The following is a 20,686-nucleotide window of genomic DNA, read 5'->3' as shown; positions in this document are numbered from 1 at the left end:
AATAACTCTAAGTATATCCTATCACAATAGGTTGGGCTATATTATAAACACTAATATAACAAATCCACAATACAGCAGTGTGTCATAAGCAAGTACTTCCTATCACCCAAGAAATAAATCAATAGGCAACACATTTCACTTTGATTTGGCTTTTACTATTGGAATGTGGCTCCTAATCAATTTCATTAGCTTAAAAGCCCTTTAAAAGAGGTTTTTCAAGATTTTATGCAACTTATCTTTTCACTGTGAAAACTACTAGTTCCCAAAAGAAGCTAATAAAGAAGAGTTTAAAAATTCCCCAAGAGTACTAACTTAAAAAAAAAATAAAATAAAATAAAAGCTAGCTATTTGGGTTTTTCTGCATATCCTATTTCCAATGGCCATTTTTTTAGACACTGTTGACCTAATAGTTTTGGCTTGGCTTTCCAATAGAGTGCATTAGAACATATTGACGATGTGCCGACCTACTCCGGGTCCCGTGGGTGCGCGTGGGGTGTGATACAGCGGGGGGAGTCGGGTGGCCCGGGATCAACCACCCCACCTTTATAGCAGCCTGATATAGTGTAGCAGCAATATGTGATTTAGTGTATTCACTTTAAAAACCTAGGTTTCCACAGTATTATGAGTACCAGGAACAATAACACTCCGATTGTGAACACCACAATGCCCTGTGGCTGTTTTAAGTCCCAATAATTCTCTATACAGACCCAGCTAGACCAGCTAGTGGTATTTACCAATAGTGATTTATTAATTTATTTGTAACTACAATTACTTAACCCTTGTTTTTTATATATATATATATATATATATATATATATATATATATATATATATATATATATATATATAGTTATTTATTTGGCATAAGCTAAATACTAGGTTACATATAACTACATATAATTACATGTGACTTACCAATAACATCCAATGCTCCCACATCTCACCAATAACTACGTTACAGCGGCCCTTTAAGTCAGAGATACGGCTTGGTTGGGACCTTTCGTGGTGGTGACGTCCGGGTGATCAGGCCGGGGTCTGCTGTCTGGACTGGAAGTTGCTAGCCTCTGCCTTGTGTCCAGGAGCCCACCCCCTTATTCCTGTTAAATCACCTTTTATACTGTTTCTTACTTGGGGGTTCGATACCTGGCCAATTAAAGCGTTTGTTACCTAATTTGGGCTTTCTATCCTCCCGGCCTGTTAGAACATGTTACAAGATTTCCTCTGTCCTTGGTCTTTTTCTGAACCTCCCCTGGGACCCTCTGATGTTGTACAACCAAGATGTTCTCTTTGGGGGGACTTCCAGCTACTAGCCCCAGCTGTTCTCTTTGGGGGCTTACTATCTGCTTGTCAGGATGTTCTCTTTGGGGACTCTCCAACTACTTGTCAACTTTCTGATTTCTTTCTCCTGGCCTGACTTCAGACCTTCCCGCCGCTGTATGATAGCATTCCAAGATGGAGTGTATGGTCATTCTGCCTTGCGAGTGAGGCCCGGCCACCAGGTGCTCGTGCTCCCACACATATGAATTTAATGTCTGTGTTTATTTATACAATCAACATCTGGAAAGTTGGGGAATAGAATAAGGCCTAACCTTGATGTCCTGACTCAGGCCCACCCCCCAGTACACTGGGCAAATTTAGGCAAACTGCACATTATCATCAGTGTAATTTTCCTCTCCCTCCCCCCCGCCCCCCAGATTAATTCCAGGTACTAAAAATGGGTGAGGATTTGAGGACTTGGCCTACAATTGTGAATCCTTTCAGCAGTATTTGTGAGCAACTTGGCACTTTAGGGAAAAGAACAATTTAAAATTTTCACACTCTCTCTCTTCCATTGCTTGTTCTGTTCTCACTCTGCCCACGGGAGTTATTCTTGTCACTTTTTAATCCATTTAACATAATTGACAAAAGGAGCTCTTAGGTTTTATGGTTTCACTAAAAAGGTCCAGGCAGTGAGCTGGAATATAGCTTTGGAGAACGAATACACAGATAAGTCTCTTGCTGAAAGAACAGATAAGATAAGTTTGAGTAATAGGGATAAAAGGAGACTAGAACTGACTTTTTTTTCTCCAATCATTAACAGGAGTCCTTTGCAAGAGCAAAAAATTGGGTCAAAGAACTTCAGCGGCAAGCAAGTCCTAATATTGTAATAGCTTTAGCAGGAAACAAAGCTGATCTAGCTAATAAAAGAGCTGTGGATTTCCAGGTATGTCATACATATTTTCATTCACGAGAAATATTGTGTTTCATTGGAATGCTAGTGTGTAATACAAAGCCTTCTCAGAAGGTATCATGCTATCTTCTGATGATTATTCCTTCATTATAGGATTTTACATGTAATAGAATTAATTGCAAACATGAATTTTATCATATGGCTGAAAATATATAGGGTGCTGTAATGAGACTTTGTGGGGAGAGGTATAAATATGTTATGAAATGACAGCTGTGCAAAAGAAGGTTACCTAACTAAAATTTACTTTTGAGGTACAGCCTACTTTTTTTTCAGCTATGTCAGATCTATCAGTAAATTGAATTTATATTCTGATGAACTGCCTTTTCTTGTATGCTTCCCTAATGGGATGACTTTACTAACCATAGTTAGTTAATTTTAGAAATAGATGTGGCTGTGAAGGCAAGTTTGGAGTTCACATATTGGAGCTCACAAGTTTGTAGTTCAAGATATGATACACAGCTGATCTGATCAGTGTTTGGCCTGTTTTGAACAATGTTAGTTGAGTGAGTTAAGGGGTGGGTGTGTGTGTGTGTGTGTGTGTGTGTGTGTGTGTGTTTTAATTGACCCTTTGACTGAGTTCTTGCTATTTTTGTTTAAAAAACAAAACAAAACCTAAGTACCTGTGCCCAGAGGCTTTTGGTAGCTTGCTTCACAAAAGGTATTATGAAAATCCAAATCTAATTACAGAAAAAGCCCCAAAGCTAACCTGTAGCCTACTATGATTGTAGGCTTGCTTATGATCCAGTAGAACTCAAAGTTCTATGTTTTTATTTGCATACCCTGTAATCTTAGTATCATCTTTGATCGTAAGCTTTTCTTTTTTCTCTAACATCTTTGGCTACAGGTGTTTTGCCTTGTCTAGAACATTGCTATGTATTCTAGTACCTTAGTTCCATCACTTTCTTTTCTATGTCTTAATTTTCAAATATTGACTCCTTTCTCTGTGTCTTCTAAAGGCAGAATTGAACACTCATTTACCTTCCCTGCTGTTTCACTTGGTTTTGTGATATTTGTCGTCATTACCTGTTTAACTGTTAGAAGAACTTTTAGTGATTAACTTTTGTAGAAGAATAATATGGAGAATAGTGCTTATTACATGCATACTTGGAATATGTTATGTTATCCTTAGAACTACATAGGACAGAATGTAATTTCCAGGTTTGGAACCAAATATAACTTACTTTTAAACAATCAGTAGCACTTCAGAAAATATGGCTAAAATGGACACGTTTGTTGGGGTCTTGCCTTTCTGTTTCTACCTTTGCAGCACACCCTAAGAATGTGAATACTTGGGTTAACTATTATGAATCCTAACTTGTTTCAGTAATCTTAGTAAATTATACTGTTTTTGTAATAACTAATCTAGCATAGTGTGGCTAGCAAATGATGCTGCTCAACAGTGGAAGTGAAAGCATAACTACCCTAGAGAGTTTACAGTGATGCAGTTGCAGACTCTCTAATGTAGCCATTTTAAGTGAAAGGGGTTAAATCATTGCTTCAGCTACTCCCACGACCTGCGAGTGACAAGGGCTGTGCCACCAGAAGAAGCTCTTCCACTGACTGTTTTGTCCACACCTGTGCTTATATTAGTTTAACGTAGGGCATGAATAAACCAATCCTGAGAAGCCTATTGATGTAAATTATGCCAACATACATTGTAGTGTAGATCATAGCCTTAGACCGAAGTAACTTGTACTTCACAAATGTATGCTTGTTTGTCTTTGTGCATTGAGTTAAAAGGGAGTGCCATGTGTGAAAATGATTAAGGGTTTGGAGCACAAGAGCTGTGAAGAGAGGCTGAGGGATTTGGGCTTGTTTAGTTTACAGAAGAGAAGACTTAGAGGTGATTTAATAGCAGCCTTTCTCTTCCTGAAGAGGCGCTCTAAAAAGGAGGGTGAGCAACTGTTCTCAGTGGTGTCAGATGGCAGAACAAGGAGTAATGGTCTGAAGTTGAAGAGGGAGAGGTATAGGTTAGATATTAGGAAAAACTACTTCACCAGGCAGGTGGTGAAGCATTGGAATGCGTTGCCTAGAGAGGTGGTGGATTCTCCATCTCTTGAGGTTTTTAAGTCCCAGCTGGACAAGGTCCTGGCTGGGATGACTTAGTTGGGGTTGATCCTGCTTAAAGTAGGGGGCTGGACTAGATGACCTCCTGAGGTCCCTTCCAGCCCTGTGATTCTGTGAAGAAAACACATGATTTGAGGAGATTTGAGTTCCCAATTTAGAGACTGGGAGTTGTAATAATGGAGCAATGCATGGTGGTGTAATAATGGAGCAATATGTGGTGACACTAAAGAGAGATTTTCAAAATAAAGGAAAGGTAGCACTTACATTTGGAGTTCAGATTACCAAAAATGTTGTTGAATGCTGTTGTCCTGTCGTGTGTGTTACAGGAATGAACTCTTATCTGACTGATAAACTTGTTTTGTTGATCCGTCCTCAGAAGTAGTTTAATTGGAACTCCAGAAATTGTCTGCTATTGCAACAAACATGGGCTGCTAGGAGAAACTCAGTTTATGGTGTGGAATTTAGCTTCTGAGGTAATTGTTAATTGCAGGCCCCCTTTTGCCCACTTGCTGTCAGTACCAGAGTTTCGGATCAAGGAGTTTAATTCTTTAATCTATTTAGGCTTTTATTTATGGCTATTTTAGGCCAACCAAAGAGTGTAGGAATTTCTTAAGACTTGAATTCTTATGGTTTTTTTAAATTACTGTAGGAGATCTGTGTAGGTTTTTGTTGCTGTATAACATCAAGAATGTCAGGCTGATGAAGCTTAAATGGGCTTTGCTTTATCACTACTAACCAAGGGATTGAAGTTCTAAATTGCATGATTAAACTGAAATTCTTATTATATGTATTTTATAGGAAGCACAGTCTTATGCAGATGACAACAGTTTATTGTTTATGGAGACATCAGCTAAAACATCAATGAACGTAAATGAAATATTCATGGCAATCGGTAAGTTTTTAAATGGAAGCTACATTTTAAGGCAACTGGTTTGCATGCAGTTCTCTTTTGAAATTCATTCTATCTTAGGCTCTGAGTGAAACACTGCACAACTTTTCCCTCCTTGTTACAGTAAAATTCTGTTAATCTGGCACGTCTGAGACTAGACAGGTGCCAGATTACCAGATTTTTCTGGACTACTGGACGTCACCATAACCCCTACGCCCTAGTTTAAACCCCCCCGATGCAGCTCACCACCCTCTGCACACCTCAGCTCCAACCTACCACCTAAGCCCCCTGACTTCTGCGAATTTTGAGGTACATGTATCTCGGGGGATGCCAGACCATCAGGATTTCTGGACCATCAGAGGCCATCTTAAAGCAATTTACTGTAATTGCCACTCACTGTGGCAGTCTTCTTCTCTAGCATTTTTTTGGAAATCCTTTTTACTTGCTGATGAGTAATCTGGCTCTGGCCTCATCCCATGTGCATAAGATTTTCCCTCATACTGTCTCAGACTTATGGCTACAGTGTAGCCATAACTTGAAATAATTTACGGAATCAGCATTGTGCAAATTGCATAAGGTATTTTGAGGTTTTTGCTATCCCTTTCATGACAAGGGGTAGCAAATAGAATACCATGCTTGAAATAGCACTGCTAGTTTGAGTGCGGTGTTTGGCCCTGGAGTTGCTATTTTGGGATACAAATTTATCCCAAGATAGCAATAATAGTGTAGCCATAGCCTCAGAGAATAAAATCCTTGCTTCACTTCTGAACCCAAGACTTCTGATTGGCAAATGGGAACTTGCTGTCAGTGCAGTTGTTCAGGGTCAGTGGTGCATTTTGTTGAGCTTCTAACACAATGAGCAAAAACGCAAGCTTCACTATATATCAAAATACTTTTATCTTGTGATGTAGAAAAGTAGGAAATGTTTGACTCGCAAAACTTTTTGGTTTTAAGAAAGGCGTGGAATTCTGCTTTCCAAACAGTAAGGGTGTGCAAGTGAAAAAGACACGGGTACACTCTATACAGTTAAAGGTCTTTGGGGCCAGATTTGTGTTTTTATGTAAAGCCTAGAATTTTTTAGGCTTTACCAGAAACAAATAATGACTTGTAATTGTGGCAAAAAGTATTTTAAGAGTGTGAAGAACAATTACTTTTGCAAAAATGGAGTTTGAAATGTCTAGGATGCTTCAATTTTGGGAACACTTTTTATGGAAACTCTAAATATGCCTGCTTAGTGATCATGTCCCCAAATATAGCAACCTGAAAATACTAAAATATGCAAATACATGTCTAGTGTAGTTCCTCTTTTCATTTTGAACAAAATGCATTAAGAAATATTTATTTGTTAGAGAAATTATTTTTAAAATCTAAGGCATTAATAACAAAAAGCCCCACTATAATTCCCTGTTTGAATCATGGGATGATGCTCAAATAATTGTGGCTGAGTTGTAGATGGAAAATTGGAGAGGAGTAACAAAGAACCTTTTATTAATGTAATGTGGAAAAGCTATAATGCACCTGTTCAATAAAAAAATTGCTGGACTAGTATAAACACTTGATTATTATGGTATGCATGCTGAAATTTTGGTCAGGCATTTTGCTTCAGCTATATGAGATTGCTTTATAGAAAGTGACTGACAAAATATAAAATTCAGGAGACAAAGTCTTAACTTAAATAATTATAGCAGAAATTAAGTCTACTCATTTAAGACTTTCTTTAAATTTTATAAGTATCAGAGGGATAGTAGCCATGTTAGTCTGTATCCACAAAAACAACAAGAAGTCCAGTGGTCATGTAGTCATGCATCTGACGAAGTGTGTCTTTGCCCACAAAAGCTTATGCTCCAGTAAGTCTGTTAGTCTATAAGGTGCCACAGGACTTCTTGTTAAATTTTTATAATAATTAAATACTAGTGTAATACTAATTGGATACTCAAAATTTGTATGTAAAATTGTGGACTGTGCAAAACAAGCTAATTAAAATCAGAATTGCTGTGGAAGCCTAATATTTTTGGATCTGCAATTTCCACAGTATCATGGAAAAAATTGGACCTTTACAAGTATTTTTTTATTGTCTTGACAGTGTCCCAAAAGTGTGGTTTTTGACAGTAAGTGTATTTTGTTTTCCTGGTCTCTTTAAAATGAAATAATTACAGATTACAAACAGAATATACTTTTACGAGGGAACATGCTGGTAGTTGATTGCCTCAGAAGTATACAGCTCCTTGTCTTTTGGTCAAACTTAACTTTCATGGGGTGGTAGGGGAAATGCCCAAAAGATGGCGAATTTTCATATTTGTTTTATGAGAAGAGCAAGAAGTCCTGTGGCACATTATAGACTAACAGATATTTTGGAACATAAGCTTTCGTGGGCAAAGACTTGCTTCATGAAAGCTTATGCTCCAAAATATCTGTTAGTCTATAAGGTGCCACTGGATTTCTTGTTGTTCTCAAAGATGCAGACTAACACGGCTACCTCTCTATTTGTTTTATGAAATACTTAAAAACTGCTCAAAACTCTAGAATGAAAATAGTGTTCTGAATTTCATCCATGGAAATAAGACTATCACTCATGAGAAAAGAGGTAAAAATAGTTCTGATTTCACTTGCAGTTCCTTTTTCTAGGAGAGAGTACTGCAGAAAGGGATGGAGAGGTCATAACAGATCATAAGCTAAATATGAGTCACAGTTTGACACTGTTTCAAGAAAGTTGTGGAGAAATTGGCGCTCCATAGAGTGAAGAAATTGGAGAGATACAGAGAAGAGCCATAAAAATGATGAAAAATATAAACGTGACTTGTGAGAGACAATTGAAAGAATTGGGTTTGTTTAGTTTGGAAAAGAGAAGACTGAGAAGGGACATTGGTTTTCAAGTATCGAAAAGAGTTTTACAAGGAATAGGGAAAATCTAATAGCTTGCTTTGATAGAATAACGAGTCTTGTGGACAAGGGAGAAGCAGTGGATGTGGTATACCTAGACTTCAGTAAAGCATTTGACACGGTCTCACATAATATACTTATCAATAAACTACGCAAATACAACTTAGATGGGGCTACTATGAGGTGGGTGAACAATTGGCTGGATAACCGTACCCAGAGAGTAGTTATTAATGGTTTTCAATCCTGCTGGAAAAGTATAACTAGTGGGGTTCTGCAGGGGTCTGTTTTAGGACCAGTTCTGTTCAATATCTTCATTAACGATTTAGATATTGACATAGAAAGTACACTTATTAAGTTTGCAGATGATACCAAGCTGGGAGGGGTTGCAACTTCTTTGGAGGATAGGGTCATAATTCAAAAGGATCTGGATAAACTGGAGAAATGGGCTGAGGTAAACAGGATGAAGTTTAATAAGGACAAATGCAAAGTGCTCCACTGAGGAAGGAACAATCAGTGTCACACACACAGAATGGGAATGGACTGCCTAGGAATGAGTACAGCAGAAAGGGATCTAGGGGTTCTAGTGGACCACAAGCTAAATATAAGTCAACAGTGTGGTGCTGTTGCAAAAAAAGCAAATATGATTCTAGGATGCATTAACAGGTGTGTTGTGAACAAGAGACGAGAAGTCATTCTCCTGCTCTACTCTGCGCTGGTTAGGCCTCAGCTGGAGTATTGTGTCCAGTTCTGGGCACCGCAGTTCAGGAAGGATGTGGAGAAATTGGAGAGGGTCCAGAGGAGAGCAACGAGAGTGATCAAAGGTCTAGAGAACATGACCTATGAAGAAAGGCTGAAAGAATTGGGCTTGTTTAGTTTGGAAAACAGAAGATTGAGGGGGGACATGATAGCAGTTTTCAGGTATGTAAAAGGGTGTCATAAGGCAGAGGGAGGGAACTTGTTCTTCCTTGCCTCTGAGCATAGAACAAGAGGCAATGGACTGAAATTGCAGCAGGGGAGGTTCAGGTTGGACATTAGGAAAAAGTTCCTAACTGTCAGGGTGATCAAACACTGGAACGAATTGCCAAGGGAGGTGGTAGAATCTCCATCACTGGAGATATTTAAGGCGAGGTTAGATAGATGGCTTTCAGGGATGGTCTAGAAAGTGCTTGGCCCTGCCATGAGGGCAGGGGGCTGGACTCGATGGCCTCTCGGGGTCCCTTCCAGTCCTACTCTTCTATGATTCTAAAACATATTCTCTTTAAAGCTCTGAGAGTAGACTAAGAAGCAATGGGCTTAAATTGCAGCATGGAAGGTTTAGGTTGGACATTAGTAAGCATGGGAATACATTGCCTAGGGAAGTTTGTGGTATCTCCATCATTGGAGATAGTTAAGATGACGTAAGACAAACTTCTGTCAGGATAGCTCTCTTGATGGTGCTTGGTGCTGCCATGAGTGCAAAGGGGTTATACTTCATGATCTCTCAAGGGTCCTTCTAGCTCTAGTATTCTATGAGACCTATTGAAGTGGAAAGCAATACAGGCATGTCTTTGAGATGTGCAATAATCTAGAAAAAATTGCGACAATAGGTCTAAAAAGCTAACCAAAAAATCATATCCCCATAGACCATATTTTAATTATGAAATATTTTGTTTTAAGAAAACTGTGCTACTTCGTGAATCCTTGCATAATGCAAACTTGTGATGTAATATCAGGAATAAATATACTATTTGAGGGAGTCCTGGATTTTGTATTGCAAAACTGCCAAGATGTAGCTCTTGGTTTGTAGTAAAATATACAACAAAATCAACTTTTCGTGGGCATTCTTTTAATACAAACAAAGAGCTTCATCTTGGCATTTTTGTGCTGTTCCTTTTAAGTAGGTCTAGAAATGTGATTTGGGGTTTAACGGGGGTACTTTCATGTTGTTAGAACCCCCTTCCAAGTAGTGTAGTGAAGTATGTAAACTTTGATGCAATTTGTGTACAGTTTTCCATAGTTTCCACCACTGAAGTGTCTTGGTCAGCATAATTCATACACTTCCTCTCGTGTGCACACTTTCACTCATGAAAGTCAACTTGTTCACATGCAGTTAAGATTAACATGGCACATGAGACTCAATGTCTCCCTTTATGGAGGTGAACTTAATCGCATGTGAGAATTCATGTGAGAGTATTTTAAGAATGAGAAAATGGAAATGCAGACTAACAGGAATTAAGACTACTGGCCAGACAGAAAAGAGGGAGATATGGCAAGTAGAAGGCATTCACAGAATGGCCTTTTTTAGACCTGTTGCTGCTTGCCTCTGCCAAATTTAAATGGGTGTTTCCAGAGAGGCCTGCTGGTGGGGAAGAAAACTCTCTACAAAGAAAACCCAAAAATCTTGATGGGGCCATGCAGGCACAAATGAGGACACTGTGCAAGGAGCTGCGTCTGTGTGGCCACAGATTTTTTTTTTTTTTTTTTAATTTCATATTTCCAATCCACTTTTCATGTTTGAAGCCTTTAGGAGAAATTCAGTCTTTTGCTTCTCTGTTACTCAAGCATAGTGCCCTTGCTTCAGTCTGGACATGCAGGCTGCGTGTATACATGCTGCTTCTTCTGGAAGCAGCATGGTAATGAGCAGTTGGAAGATGCTAATAAGGCATGGATGTAAATTACCCGCACCTCATGAGCATATGGCCACATGATTTGGAGTCCAGAAGAAGCTCTTCCAGACTCCACAATACATGTGCAGGCACGCGACCCGCAGGGATCTTCCAGAAGGAAGCCCTCTTTTCCACAGATGTCTGCATGTGTCTTTTGGAGTCAAGCTTCTTCTGGACTCCGAATCATGTAGCCATATGTTAATGAGGTGCGGGAAATTTAAATCCATGCCTCATTAGCATCTTCTGAGCTGCTTATTACCATGCTGCTTCCACTTCCAGAAGCAGCAGCATAGGTAGATGCAGCCACAGAGAATGCTTTAAGCAGTATGGTTAAGGCCGAGGCTCCCTACAGCAAACTCCAGGGGTAGCCATGTCACAGAATCATAGGGCTGGAAGGGACCTCAGGAGGCCATCTAGTCCAGCCCCCTGCTTCAAGCAGGATCAATCCCTACTAAGTCATCCCAGCCAGGACCTTGTCCAGCCATGTCAGAGTCCTTCCCACTCTACTCCTTTGTAGCAACAACTGACCTCACTTCATCAGAAAAGTGGCAGGATGAAGACATGTCATGAAGTTCTGATTGACTCTAATTTTATTCTACTTTAGTCCAGGGCTGGAGGGGGCAGGTGGGCTGCAGGGATGCAAGAGAGCCATTAGTGGTTTAATTAAATCAGACCTATAAAGAATGTGCCGCTCAGGGACAGCTGAATGATTAGGACAAGAGCAGATGACTTTTTGTATGTACAACACAAAACACAACCCCTAGATAAATAAACAATTGAGGTGTTTATGAGGGGGGAGGCGAGGAAAAGGACATACTAATTCTGTGACCACTTTCTGTATGTTTTTTTTTCTTTTCCATTTCGTGTGGTTATTCTTCTTAACTGACTGCTCTTCAGAGCAGTGTGTGTTCTAGAAACCCCTGACACACTGAATGCTGCTGTAACTTAAGGCTGTGGTCTTAGCACTTTTTCCTTGTAGGTGGATCCATATTTGAAGACATTCCTTGTCCTTAAAGAACAGGTGGCGAGATTAGGGCCTAACTTCTGCTGTTAGGAGATCCAGGTGTGGGTGTTTTTTGTCATAGCTGTTCAGGAAGCTGTCACATCTAAGATGGTCATAACAAATGGTCTTATTCATACATTTGCTGAACAACATACTCTGAAATCCTAAAGGAGGCAGATTGTGGAGTTACTATTTTGAGCTACATGTCTTAAAAGGAGATATTCAGATATTTAAAACTTAGTTCCATCTTGATGCTAACTTTTGCTTATTTTTCTTTTTAATCTTACAGCTAAAAAGTTGCCAAAGAGTGAACCACAGAATGCAGGAGCCAGCTCTGCCAGAGGAAGAGGAGTAGACCTTACTGAACCCACACAACCACCCAAGGGTCAATGTTGTAGTAACTAAATCTTCAGTTGCTTTAAACTGTCTTGAATATTCTTCTGCTTCCTAACTGTTAATAACAATGGAATTGGAGTGTTTAATCTGGTCCAAAGCAGCTTCCAAAACAGAAGAGACTAATGACATAGTCAGGTTTCTAATACAGAATTTTGTTTTTAATCTTAATTTTTAACATGCATGTATCACTGGCTGTAATATTTCAGCGATAGAGAGTAAGTGGAAGCTGAATAAACTTGCTTCAGGTGAAAGTTTTTAAAAATCACTTGCCATTAGGAATATGGAAGAATTACATGCATTGATCCAACTAGCTAGTTCCTCTATGTCCAGGTATTAGTTACTGTTGTAATTGATAGAATTGGGACTCTTCAATTTGTGCTTTTAAAAAAAAATTAGAAACAGGGTCTAACAATACTTAAGCTTATTTTCAGTATTCATGCAACCAACTGTTTCTGCAAGTAACTACCATTTAAATATGCATTCCACATTTTAATAATTTAACTGAAAATAATACTTGCAGCATTAACAATTTTAAGAATCCCATGCTTGCAGAAAAATGGATTTTAGTTGTTACACTGTATGTAAATTATAGTCAGGCCAGTGGTTTAAAGAAAATAGTAATTAAAAATCAAGTTAACTTCATATTTATCTGCTTTATAAAGGCACAAACCAATGAATTCAACCTTACAGGATTTTTCTTCACAAACCGTACGAGCTCTCCAAGTAAAACAAAGACAAACTAGGTGTCTGTGATTTTTTTTGTTTTGATCATTGCCGGCCATTACAGTTTGTTTTTCCCCAAAGGAAAAAGTCAGTGCACTACTAATTATGTACATTCAACTTGATTTTAAATTTGGGTATTAATGTACTGTAAATAGGGTACTGCATTGTAGTCTACATTTGTTTAATACTTTCTGTAATATTTAAGAGTTGCTTAAAAGTATACGAAATGTACAGTTACTTAAAGCTAACTTTTTTCTTTTTCCATAATCTAAAGGGGGTTCTAAGTTCTTCCTTTATGGTTAGAACAGTAATAAATGATGCTCCTGTACCTGTAACTTAAATACTGCTGTCTGTCAGTAATGAAGTCTGCAACCTTGTTTTCCAAAGTCCATTTTATTTTGATCTGTCCAGTATATTGCACTAATTCTTTATTTTCATTATATGAAATTTACCAAGTGTGTCAGAAGAGACAATTTAATCTATTTAAATGTTGAACTGCTAGCAAAAACTTGTGCAGATTGTAAATTTGCAGTAATTTGGGCTTAGCAAGGAAAATGACAGTTCACCAGTGTTTAGTTTTATATTGAGGTGCTCAGGTTTGAATAAAGTGGTTATAAAACAGGAAAGCATTATGATTTAATGTTTATTCTTACCATGGATTCAACAAGAAACCTTTATTGCATTTAAAACTTAGTGCTTTCACACACAATTTACAAACAAGATAGACTTTTCCCCAAAAGTGGATTGACCAGGTGAGGGGTGGCACTTTAAGACATATGTAACTTGCCTAAATCTGGAATATGTTAAACACACTCTGGTAAGCACATTACACATTTTGAATATAATTGGGTATCTTATCACATCCATTTAGTAGTGCAACCAAAATAGTAATATTGTCTCGAGAACCTGCTACTAAGGCAGTTTTTGCCAGTTGTTTACAAATGTAATTTGCTGCACTGTCGTAGAATGTTGCAGAATTTATTTCTCCTTTGCTGGCAGTATTTGAAGGTGATCCGTGATTATTAGACAGACATACTTTTGCATCAAACTGTTTCACTTCTTTAGAACCTTCTTGACTGCCAGAGGCTGACTGGATTATCTCTGTGTGTGGTGAACAGATTCCATTATTTGTATCAGCTTGTTCTACATGATCTAACTGCTGCATTTCTTCAGAACTCTCCGTGTTAGAGCCTTGCTCCATCCTGTTTTCATTCTGCAAATCTCTTCTGTTACATGAGCATGATTTTTTATTTCTTTTCAGACTGCCTTCACGTTGATCCTGAAGGAATGCGTCTTTATTAAAATACCGTAACTGGATTCTGTCGTCTGAGTCATTAATATCCATTGAACTGTGTAAATAGTCTTCATAAGGAACTACTGAACACTGGTATTTGTACATAGAACTTTCTTCCAATTGGGTATGCATTTCCAAGTAAGAAGTGAACGTTCTTAGTGTTAATATAACCACTTCATTTTTATCTAGAACTTCCCAAAGCCCATTGGAAGCTAAAATAAGGAATTGACATGAATCATCTATAGGGACAGATATAGTATGAGGTACAGGAATAACAAATTTTTTCAGCTTTGGATCTCCATGATGTCCAAGGCCACGGGTAGTTGTGATGAGCCCTTCAACTAGTCCTTTTGGTTCATTTGGACTGATGTTTCCGCCATTCTGAAGTATACGGTTAGTCTCCTTTGAATTAGAAGTGCTGTGTTCTTTGGTAAGGCAGTAGCTTTTTCCATTTTTGCATAAGACTGCATGTATATTACCTAAAATAAAATAAGTACATTTTGCATTTCATAGTGACTTTTTTTTGTAAACACTACTAGGTTAACCACAGTAGCTTTTGATACATTTGCACACTGACAATCCATCCTTATGCTCTTTTGCTTGTTAATGATATCATGCAAGTCTTTGACTGAAGGAATATTGGCACTTAATGTCACTGTAACATAGTATATCAAAACGTTTGATGGGTTGTAAATGAAATTCAAAATCTCAAGCTAAAAATGTAATCTTTTCAGTTGCATCAGCTGATAACACATTTCAAACATTTCAGTGCTTGCAGACAAAGTGTTGGCCTAAAAGCTGACACTTTTCTTAGGTAGCTAGTAAGTGTATACATTTTTTTAAAAATCTTATATAGTCCCAGAAAGAAATAATTTACAGTGAAGAAAAGAAATAACTTAGTATTTCTCATGGTTCCAGTCATATATCAGAATGTGCTTGTTAGTCTTTCAAAGTAGTCTGTAGTCTTTCACATAAGTACTTCATAATTAGACCCTGTATTAGTATCTTGTAAAGAAGAGAGATTTAATTTTTGTGACTTGTAGTTTACTTGTAATTTATAGTAAGATCAGATCCTGCAGCGATGGTTGTAATCTAAGCAGCGGGATAGCTGTAACTGAAGAGGTGTATTCTATACAGCCCCTCGAACTAGAATATTCTGCTTTATTTTCCATGCTGTGGACAGAGTATCTTCTGAATTACAGTGAGTTGCTTATTAAAAACATGCTTTTTTTACAAGACACAAGAGACCTGCTGGCAAGCTCTTTGAAATGGAAAATGTTTAACATACGTACTTTCTATTGGGATTAACAAAACACAAATTAGGACATGTCAGCTGCAACTTGGGTTGTTCACAGAAATTAATGTAGTCTTAACTTTTTTCTGTAGTTGCATGATGAGCTGTTAACTCATACAAAAAGTCATTACATTGACTCATTTTTACACTACCACTAATTTGATGATAGCATTACATTGCTCTTAAAATTAAAAGTACAATGCCAGACTGCAGCGGGAGATGGAGACCCATTGAGCCAGCTGGGGAAAGAAAATGCTTGGGCCCCTCTAAGAATCACATCTCATTTCTTAGTGCATTTAGGGAAGAGGGACTCCGTAGCATGTTTCCTAGAATGCAGTGGAAGACCACTGACTGACTGGCACAGCCAGAAAAAAGTGGATCTTCAGTTCTTTCCCCTGCTGTATCACAGCATGCTGAATCACATGCTGCATATGGCAATAATAGTTCCTTCCCTCTTATTTTGAGATAAAGCAGAATAAGATTTCTGGGCCTTAAAGAAATTTTTCTTTTGCTGCTAGATTGAAAAACCCTTAGCCTGCCAGGGCCACCTTTTCCCACTGGGCAGACCCAGAAGTAAGGGTAGGTGAGGCTGGGAAGTGTTTAAACACCTGACCAGGTACAACTAGGTAGTGCTGGTATTTGATTCTGCTTCCCAGTATAAATCAGAATTAAAAGCAGGATTAGGGGAGTGCATCCCCTAACAAAAGGATGGATAAATTGGTGCTCCTAATGTCGTATCCTCCTTCAAACCTATAAAGGGGGGGGAAGGATTCAGCAACAGTGCTAGGACCAGGTTGAAGGTTTCTGAGCAGCTTTTCCTCAGACTGTAGAGTGTATAGCAAGTAGCTGAACTTGAATTGTTGGTGGTATTGCTGGCTATTTTTTCCACAGGTGGTAAATTAATAAAGATGCAGCCCACTTGAACCATATTTTGGTGCCTTGTCTGTCCTCTGGGAGTGTCTGAGACCATTCTACTCTGAAAAGTACAGATTATTTTCTTGATAACATTGCAGAACCAATAATCTGGAATCTGTTCTTTCAGCGTCAACAGAATTGTTTAAGATTAAGTTACACCTATACAGGTGCAATGAAGGTAGATGAGTCCCACCCTGTTGACCCAGTGGAAGTTTACCAAACTAGGAATTGATGCATGAAGTTTATCGATACCATCAGGCGCTGAGCAGATGATTTAATGTAGGCAAAGTGAAAATATTTTAGATAGCCCACTTACAACTCCAATATTCTCTCCCTACTCCACAAATCTGCAGGCATCCCTTTTCAGTTGCTCATGGTATGCTCCAGAAATGCCAGTGCACTTCCCATTATCAACAGATTGCATACTCAGTTCAGAAAACACTCCTATAAAGCCTTAGTATGTTGACCTCAGCAACTATTAATGACTGCAAAAGTATACATGGACCAAATATATGTAAACAGTGAAAGTGTGAGCTTGATATGTTTGTGTGCATGCATATTAGAAGAACTTGAGTTGTAGTCAGACTATTATGATGTCTAGGTATGCTGTGTTAAATGAGGTTCTCTTAACTGGCTACTTCCTCCAGCATCCATTACCCCAGTGGTTTGTATGGGTGGGTTTTATACTAAATGAACCTTTCCTGTAACCAGCTGTGTTCTTAGTGTTAAGATTAGATTGCCCCATACCAGAGGTGGAAAAAGTACCCAAAATGTCACTTTAGCAAAAGTGCAACTGCTTTCATTTCTGGATTACAATCTAGATTGTGTGTGTATGTGTGTGAGAGAGAGAGAGAAAGAGAGTTTTCTAGAGGAATACCCATAATTTGTAGTTAAGTACATTCCTCCCAAAGCAGCCGCACTTTTACTACTTTTACTCATGTTACTTTTTAGGTACTTTTTTCCATCTTTACTCCATATTTGAGGTATAATCTTCTGGTAGCAGCTCATTATATAATGCAAAGATGTTACTTGGTCTCACAAACTTTTAAAATAATGTAAGTTCTAGCATGACGTTCGCTAACCTATCACAGTCCAGATCCCCAATCTGTCTTTATTGCAGAAGTGGGCTGATTTTGAGGGTTATTACATCGTGATTTTCTGACACAACCGTCTCTCCTCAGCCTAAACTGAAAAGTAACACATTTTCTTGTCTATTTTAAAATTGAAGCTAGCATTCAGCATTTGTAAGGTGATGCACCAGCTCTCCCATGGCATACAGGAGAGGAAAGGCAGGGCCAATCAAGCTTCATCTTAATGGTGTATGAATCCAATGTAATTAAAACAAATGGTTCAATGGGTAATTGGAACAAAAACGTCTAATTGACTAAAATAGCAAGTGATGCATTGTGGTCTCTTTGTTAATCCTGTTGAAAGGATTAGCCTAAGTATCTCAGGCTCTTGAATGCAGTTTCATTATCTGTGTCTGACTTGGACCATCTGATTGATTGATTGAGCCTAAGGCTATGTCGACACTACAAAATAAAGTTGAATTCATTGACGTAGACCTTTTACCACTCGATTTTATAAACTCAAAGATAAGTGTTGACAGATGTCCAGAAAGTTGACAGTGTGTCTCCATTGCCTTACTTAGGTTTGACAGCATCAGCAATGCATTGCAGGAACCTATTCCACAGTGCCTACACCCCCATTGCATTCTGGGGTTTTGTGTCAGCGTTATGGGGAAAAAATGCACTGCAAGTGCTTGTGGGTGTCTGCTGTCATCATCCCAGAGTGCAATACTCCCCCTTTCATGGAACTTTCTGAGTTGCAGTCCCTGCTCTCAAGCACTGTGATGCCAAAATGAGATCTCCTTTGATTAGTTCACAAGCGAGTGGCAATTGCTCTGTCAGTTTGCAGTGCCTGACAGCTACTGGTCAGTGTGACATTAATTTGGGGCAGGCATATCTATAGTGGGGGCTACGGTGATCCAGGTAGCCAAGACAATCAATGCCCATCTGTTGCGAAAGACCATGACTCTGGGAAACATTCAGGATGTAGTGGATGTCTTAGCTGCCATGGGGTTTCCTAACTGCAGCAGAACAGTAGATGGAATGCATATCACTCCTGGCCCTGGACCACCTGACCTCAGAGTACATAAACCTCAAGGCATACTTCTCCATGGTGTTGCAGGCATTGGTGGATCACAAAGGTAATTTCACTGATATCTTTCTGGGATGGTCAGGAAAGGTGCATGATGTGTGCATCTTTAGAAATGCAGCTCTGTACAGAAAGCTTAAGCATGGCACTTTCTTCCCAGACCAGAAAATCAAGATGGGTGACATGGAGATGCCCCTAGTGATACTAGGTGAGCCTGGTTTACCCTCTGCCTCCCTTGGCTCATGAAGCCACACACAGGAACTCTGGTCTGCAACAAGGAGCATTTCAACTACAGCCTGAGCAAGTGCAGAATGGCAGTGGAACGTGCCTTTGGCTATTTAAAAGCCAGATTTGGGGGCCTTTTGACCCATTTAGACCTTTGCGAAGCCACATTTCCCCCACCATCCCTTGGTTGCAGCCTGCTGTGTTCTCCATAATATTTGTGAATCAAGCAGGGAAAATTTCAAGCCAGCCTGGGTTGCAGAGGCAGATGCCCTGGGCAGTGCTTATGCAAAGCTGGACACAAGGGCAATCAGCAATCCATATACAGAAGCAACCTAAATCAGGGAGGCTTTGAAAAATACCTGTAAGAATGAGCAGACAGCTACATGAATTAGCTGAATGTAACTATCTTGTGATACCTCCCACCCCCTCCCCTCCAACATGTGCTTTACCTTTATGAAAGAACCTCCAACTACGTGCTACCCCATGTGAGCCAATAATTGACACTGGTTTACACAAAAGCATTCTTTTTATTTAAGGGGATGAGGGTTAAGGGTAAGAAAAAGGAGGGAGTTGTGGCATCACACGTGGTGGAATGTGAGCCTTTTGCAGCAGGGAGAGGTCTCAGGGTTGCACTGCAAGACTGTCCTTGCCCTCTACCCTCCACAGTTGGCGCCTGACAAGTGGAAGAAGATCAAGAAACAGGGTGAGGAGGCCACATAACTGTAATGAGTGGCCCACTGCAGTTCCAGCATGGACTGCAGGATTTCAGTTTGCTGCTTGACAGCCATCAGCAGCTCTGCTGAGTCCTTGGTCCTGCACTGAAACCTGCTTTACTGCCACTGCTGAGTTCACTCTGTTAGCAGTGGTTGGGCTTGCTCCTTCTATGCCTGTTGAAGCTGCTGCAGGATGAGGTCCTGTTTGGATCTTTTCTTGTGGCATATCACAGAAACCTTGTCTCCCCTACTCATGCTGCCTCTTGAAGGTAGTCAAGGTCAAAATTCAGATAACATTTTAAAATGTGATAGAATGCACTGACATTCAGTGAATGGGTCTTTGTTTGACAAGCATGGCAACACTTGTTTTCCAAGGCCAACTTGGCTTCTTAAAGATTACAATGAATCAACCTGTGCAGAACTGATCATTTTCTTGTGGCCATAGTAAGATTCCTGGCAGCTAAGGATGAGGGTGGGAGGAGGGATTGGAAAAAACCCTGTAAAATGTAAAGCATGGAAAAAAACTTCCTTGGCAGCTCATCCTAAATCCTGTGCAGTGAAAAAGCCATTTAAAGCAGGGAAAGCCCGTGCTGGTGTCTGGAGGCAGGGTCTGTGTAGCCCAGCAGCTGGGTGATGAGGGGAAGGGGTTGAGTCCGCCACCTGCACAGTGGGCTGGGGGTGAGGGGGCTAGTCCTGTAAAATATAAAGCACAGAATAAAATTTTCTCAGCAACTTCTCATAAATCCTTCACAGCTGTGTGGTTGTGGGAGGGAGTCAGGGAGCCTGGAGAGGGCCAGGAGAGCTCACCAGCCACGTGGTCCTGGGAAATTTAAGCAGCCAGGGAGTAATGCAATAATGTTAAGGGGACAAACTTTAATGAAACTTCCCGTACTGGTTCTATAGTTGCAAAAAGAGATACCAGCTTCCTAAGAATAACAGAGTGAAAAAGAAAATATGCTCATACTATGTGAACACAGAGCTAGAAAATTTGCCAAAATGCTGAGTGGTGCCATGATGCCACATTACTTAGTGGTTGCCTGGCATGGCAAGGTGTGCTATTGTGGAAACAGGAATAAATCAGGCCTCCCCAAAAACTTTGTGCAAAAAATAAGAATACCTGTCTGAGACCTTTATGGAGATCTCCAAAAGGGATAAGCAGCTCCATCCCAAAAATATTGGCAAGCTGTTTGAAGGGACATAAATCTACCACACCTAATCTGCAATGTGCTTGTAGCAGTTAAAAAAATATGCTTCA

General features: G+C 39.5%; 2 protein-coding genes across 8 annotated transcripts in view; one reads left to right on the top strand and one right to left on the bottom strand.

Annotated features, from left to right (window-relative positions):
• RAB5A (RAB5A, member RAS oncogene family) overlaps positions 1-13,636 on the top strand; it is a 33,392-nt gene extending 19,756 nt beyond the window's left edge. The window contains exons 4-6 of the mRNA XM_074984489.1: positions 2,081-2,203; positions 5,096-5,189; positions 12,004-13,636. Coding sequence (XP_074840590.1) covers positions 2,081-2,203; positions 5,096-5,189; positions 12,004-12,119 — 333 coding nt within the window. The 3' untranslated portion in view covers positions 12,120-13,636. The remainder of the gene's footprint in view (positions 1-2,080; positions 2,204-5,095; positions 5,190-12,003) is intronic.
• Positions 13,637-13,646: 10 nt separating this feature from the next.
• PP2D1 (protein phosphatase 2C like domain containing 1) overlaps positions 13,647-20,686 on the bottom strand; it is a 31,395-nt gene continuing 24,355 nt past the window's right edge. For 6 of the 7 annotated variants that reach the window (XM_074984488.1, XM_074984482.1, XM_074984486.1 and 3 more), the window contains one exon: positions 13,647-14,606. In XM_074984488.1, coding sequence (XP_074840589.1) covers positions 13,660-14,606 — 947 coding nt within the window. In that variant the 3' untranslated portion in view covers positions 13,647-13,659. The remainder of the gene's footprint in view (positions 14,607-20,686) is intronic. The other variant, XR_012644026.1, reaches the window with a different exon arrangement.

Source organism: Carettochelys insculpta, chromosome 2, assembly GCF_033958435.1.
Source record: "Carettochelys insculpta isolate YL-2023 chromosome 2, ASM3395843v1, whole genome shotgun sequence".
NCBI classification, from domain to species: domain Eukaryota; kingdom Metazoa; phylum Chordata; order Testudines; family Carettochelyidae; genus Carettochelys; species Carettochelys insculpta.
This window is presented reverse-complemented; position numbering and strand designations above follow the sequence as displayed.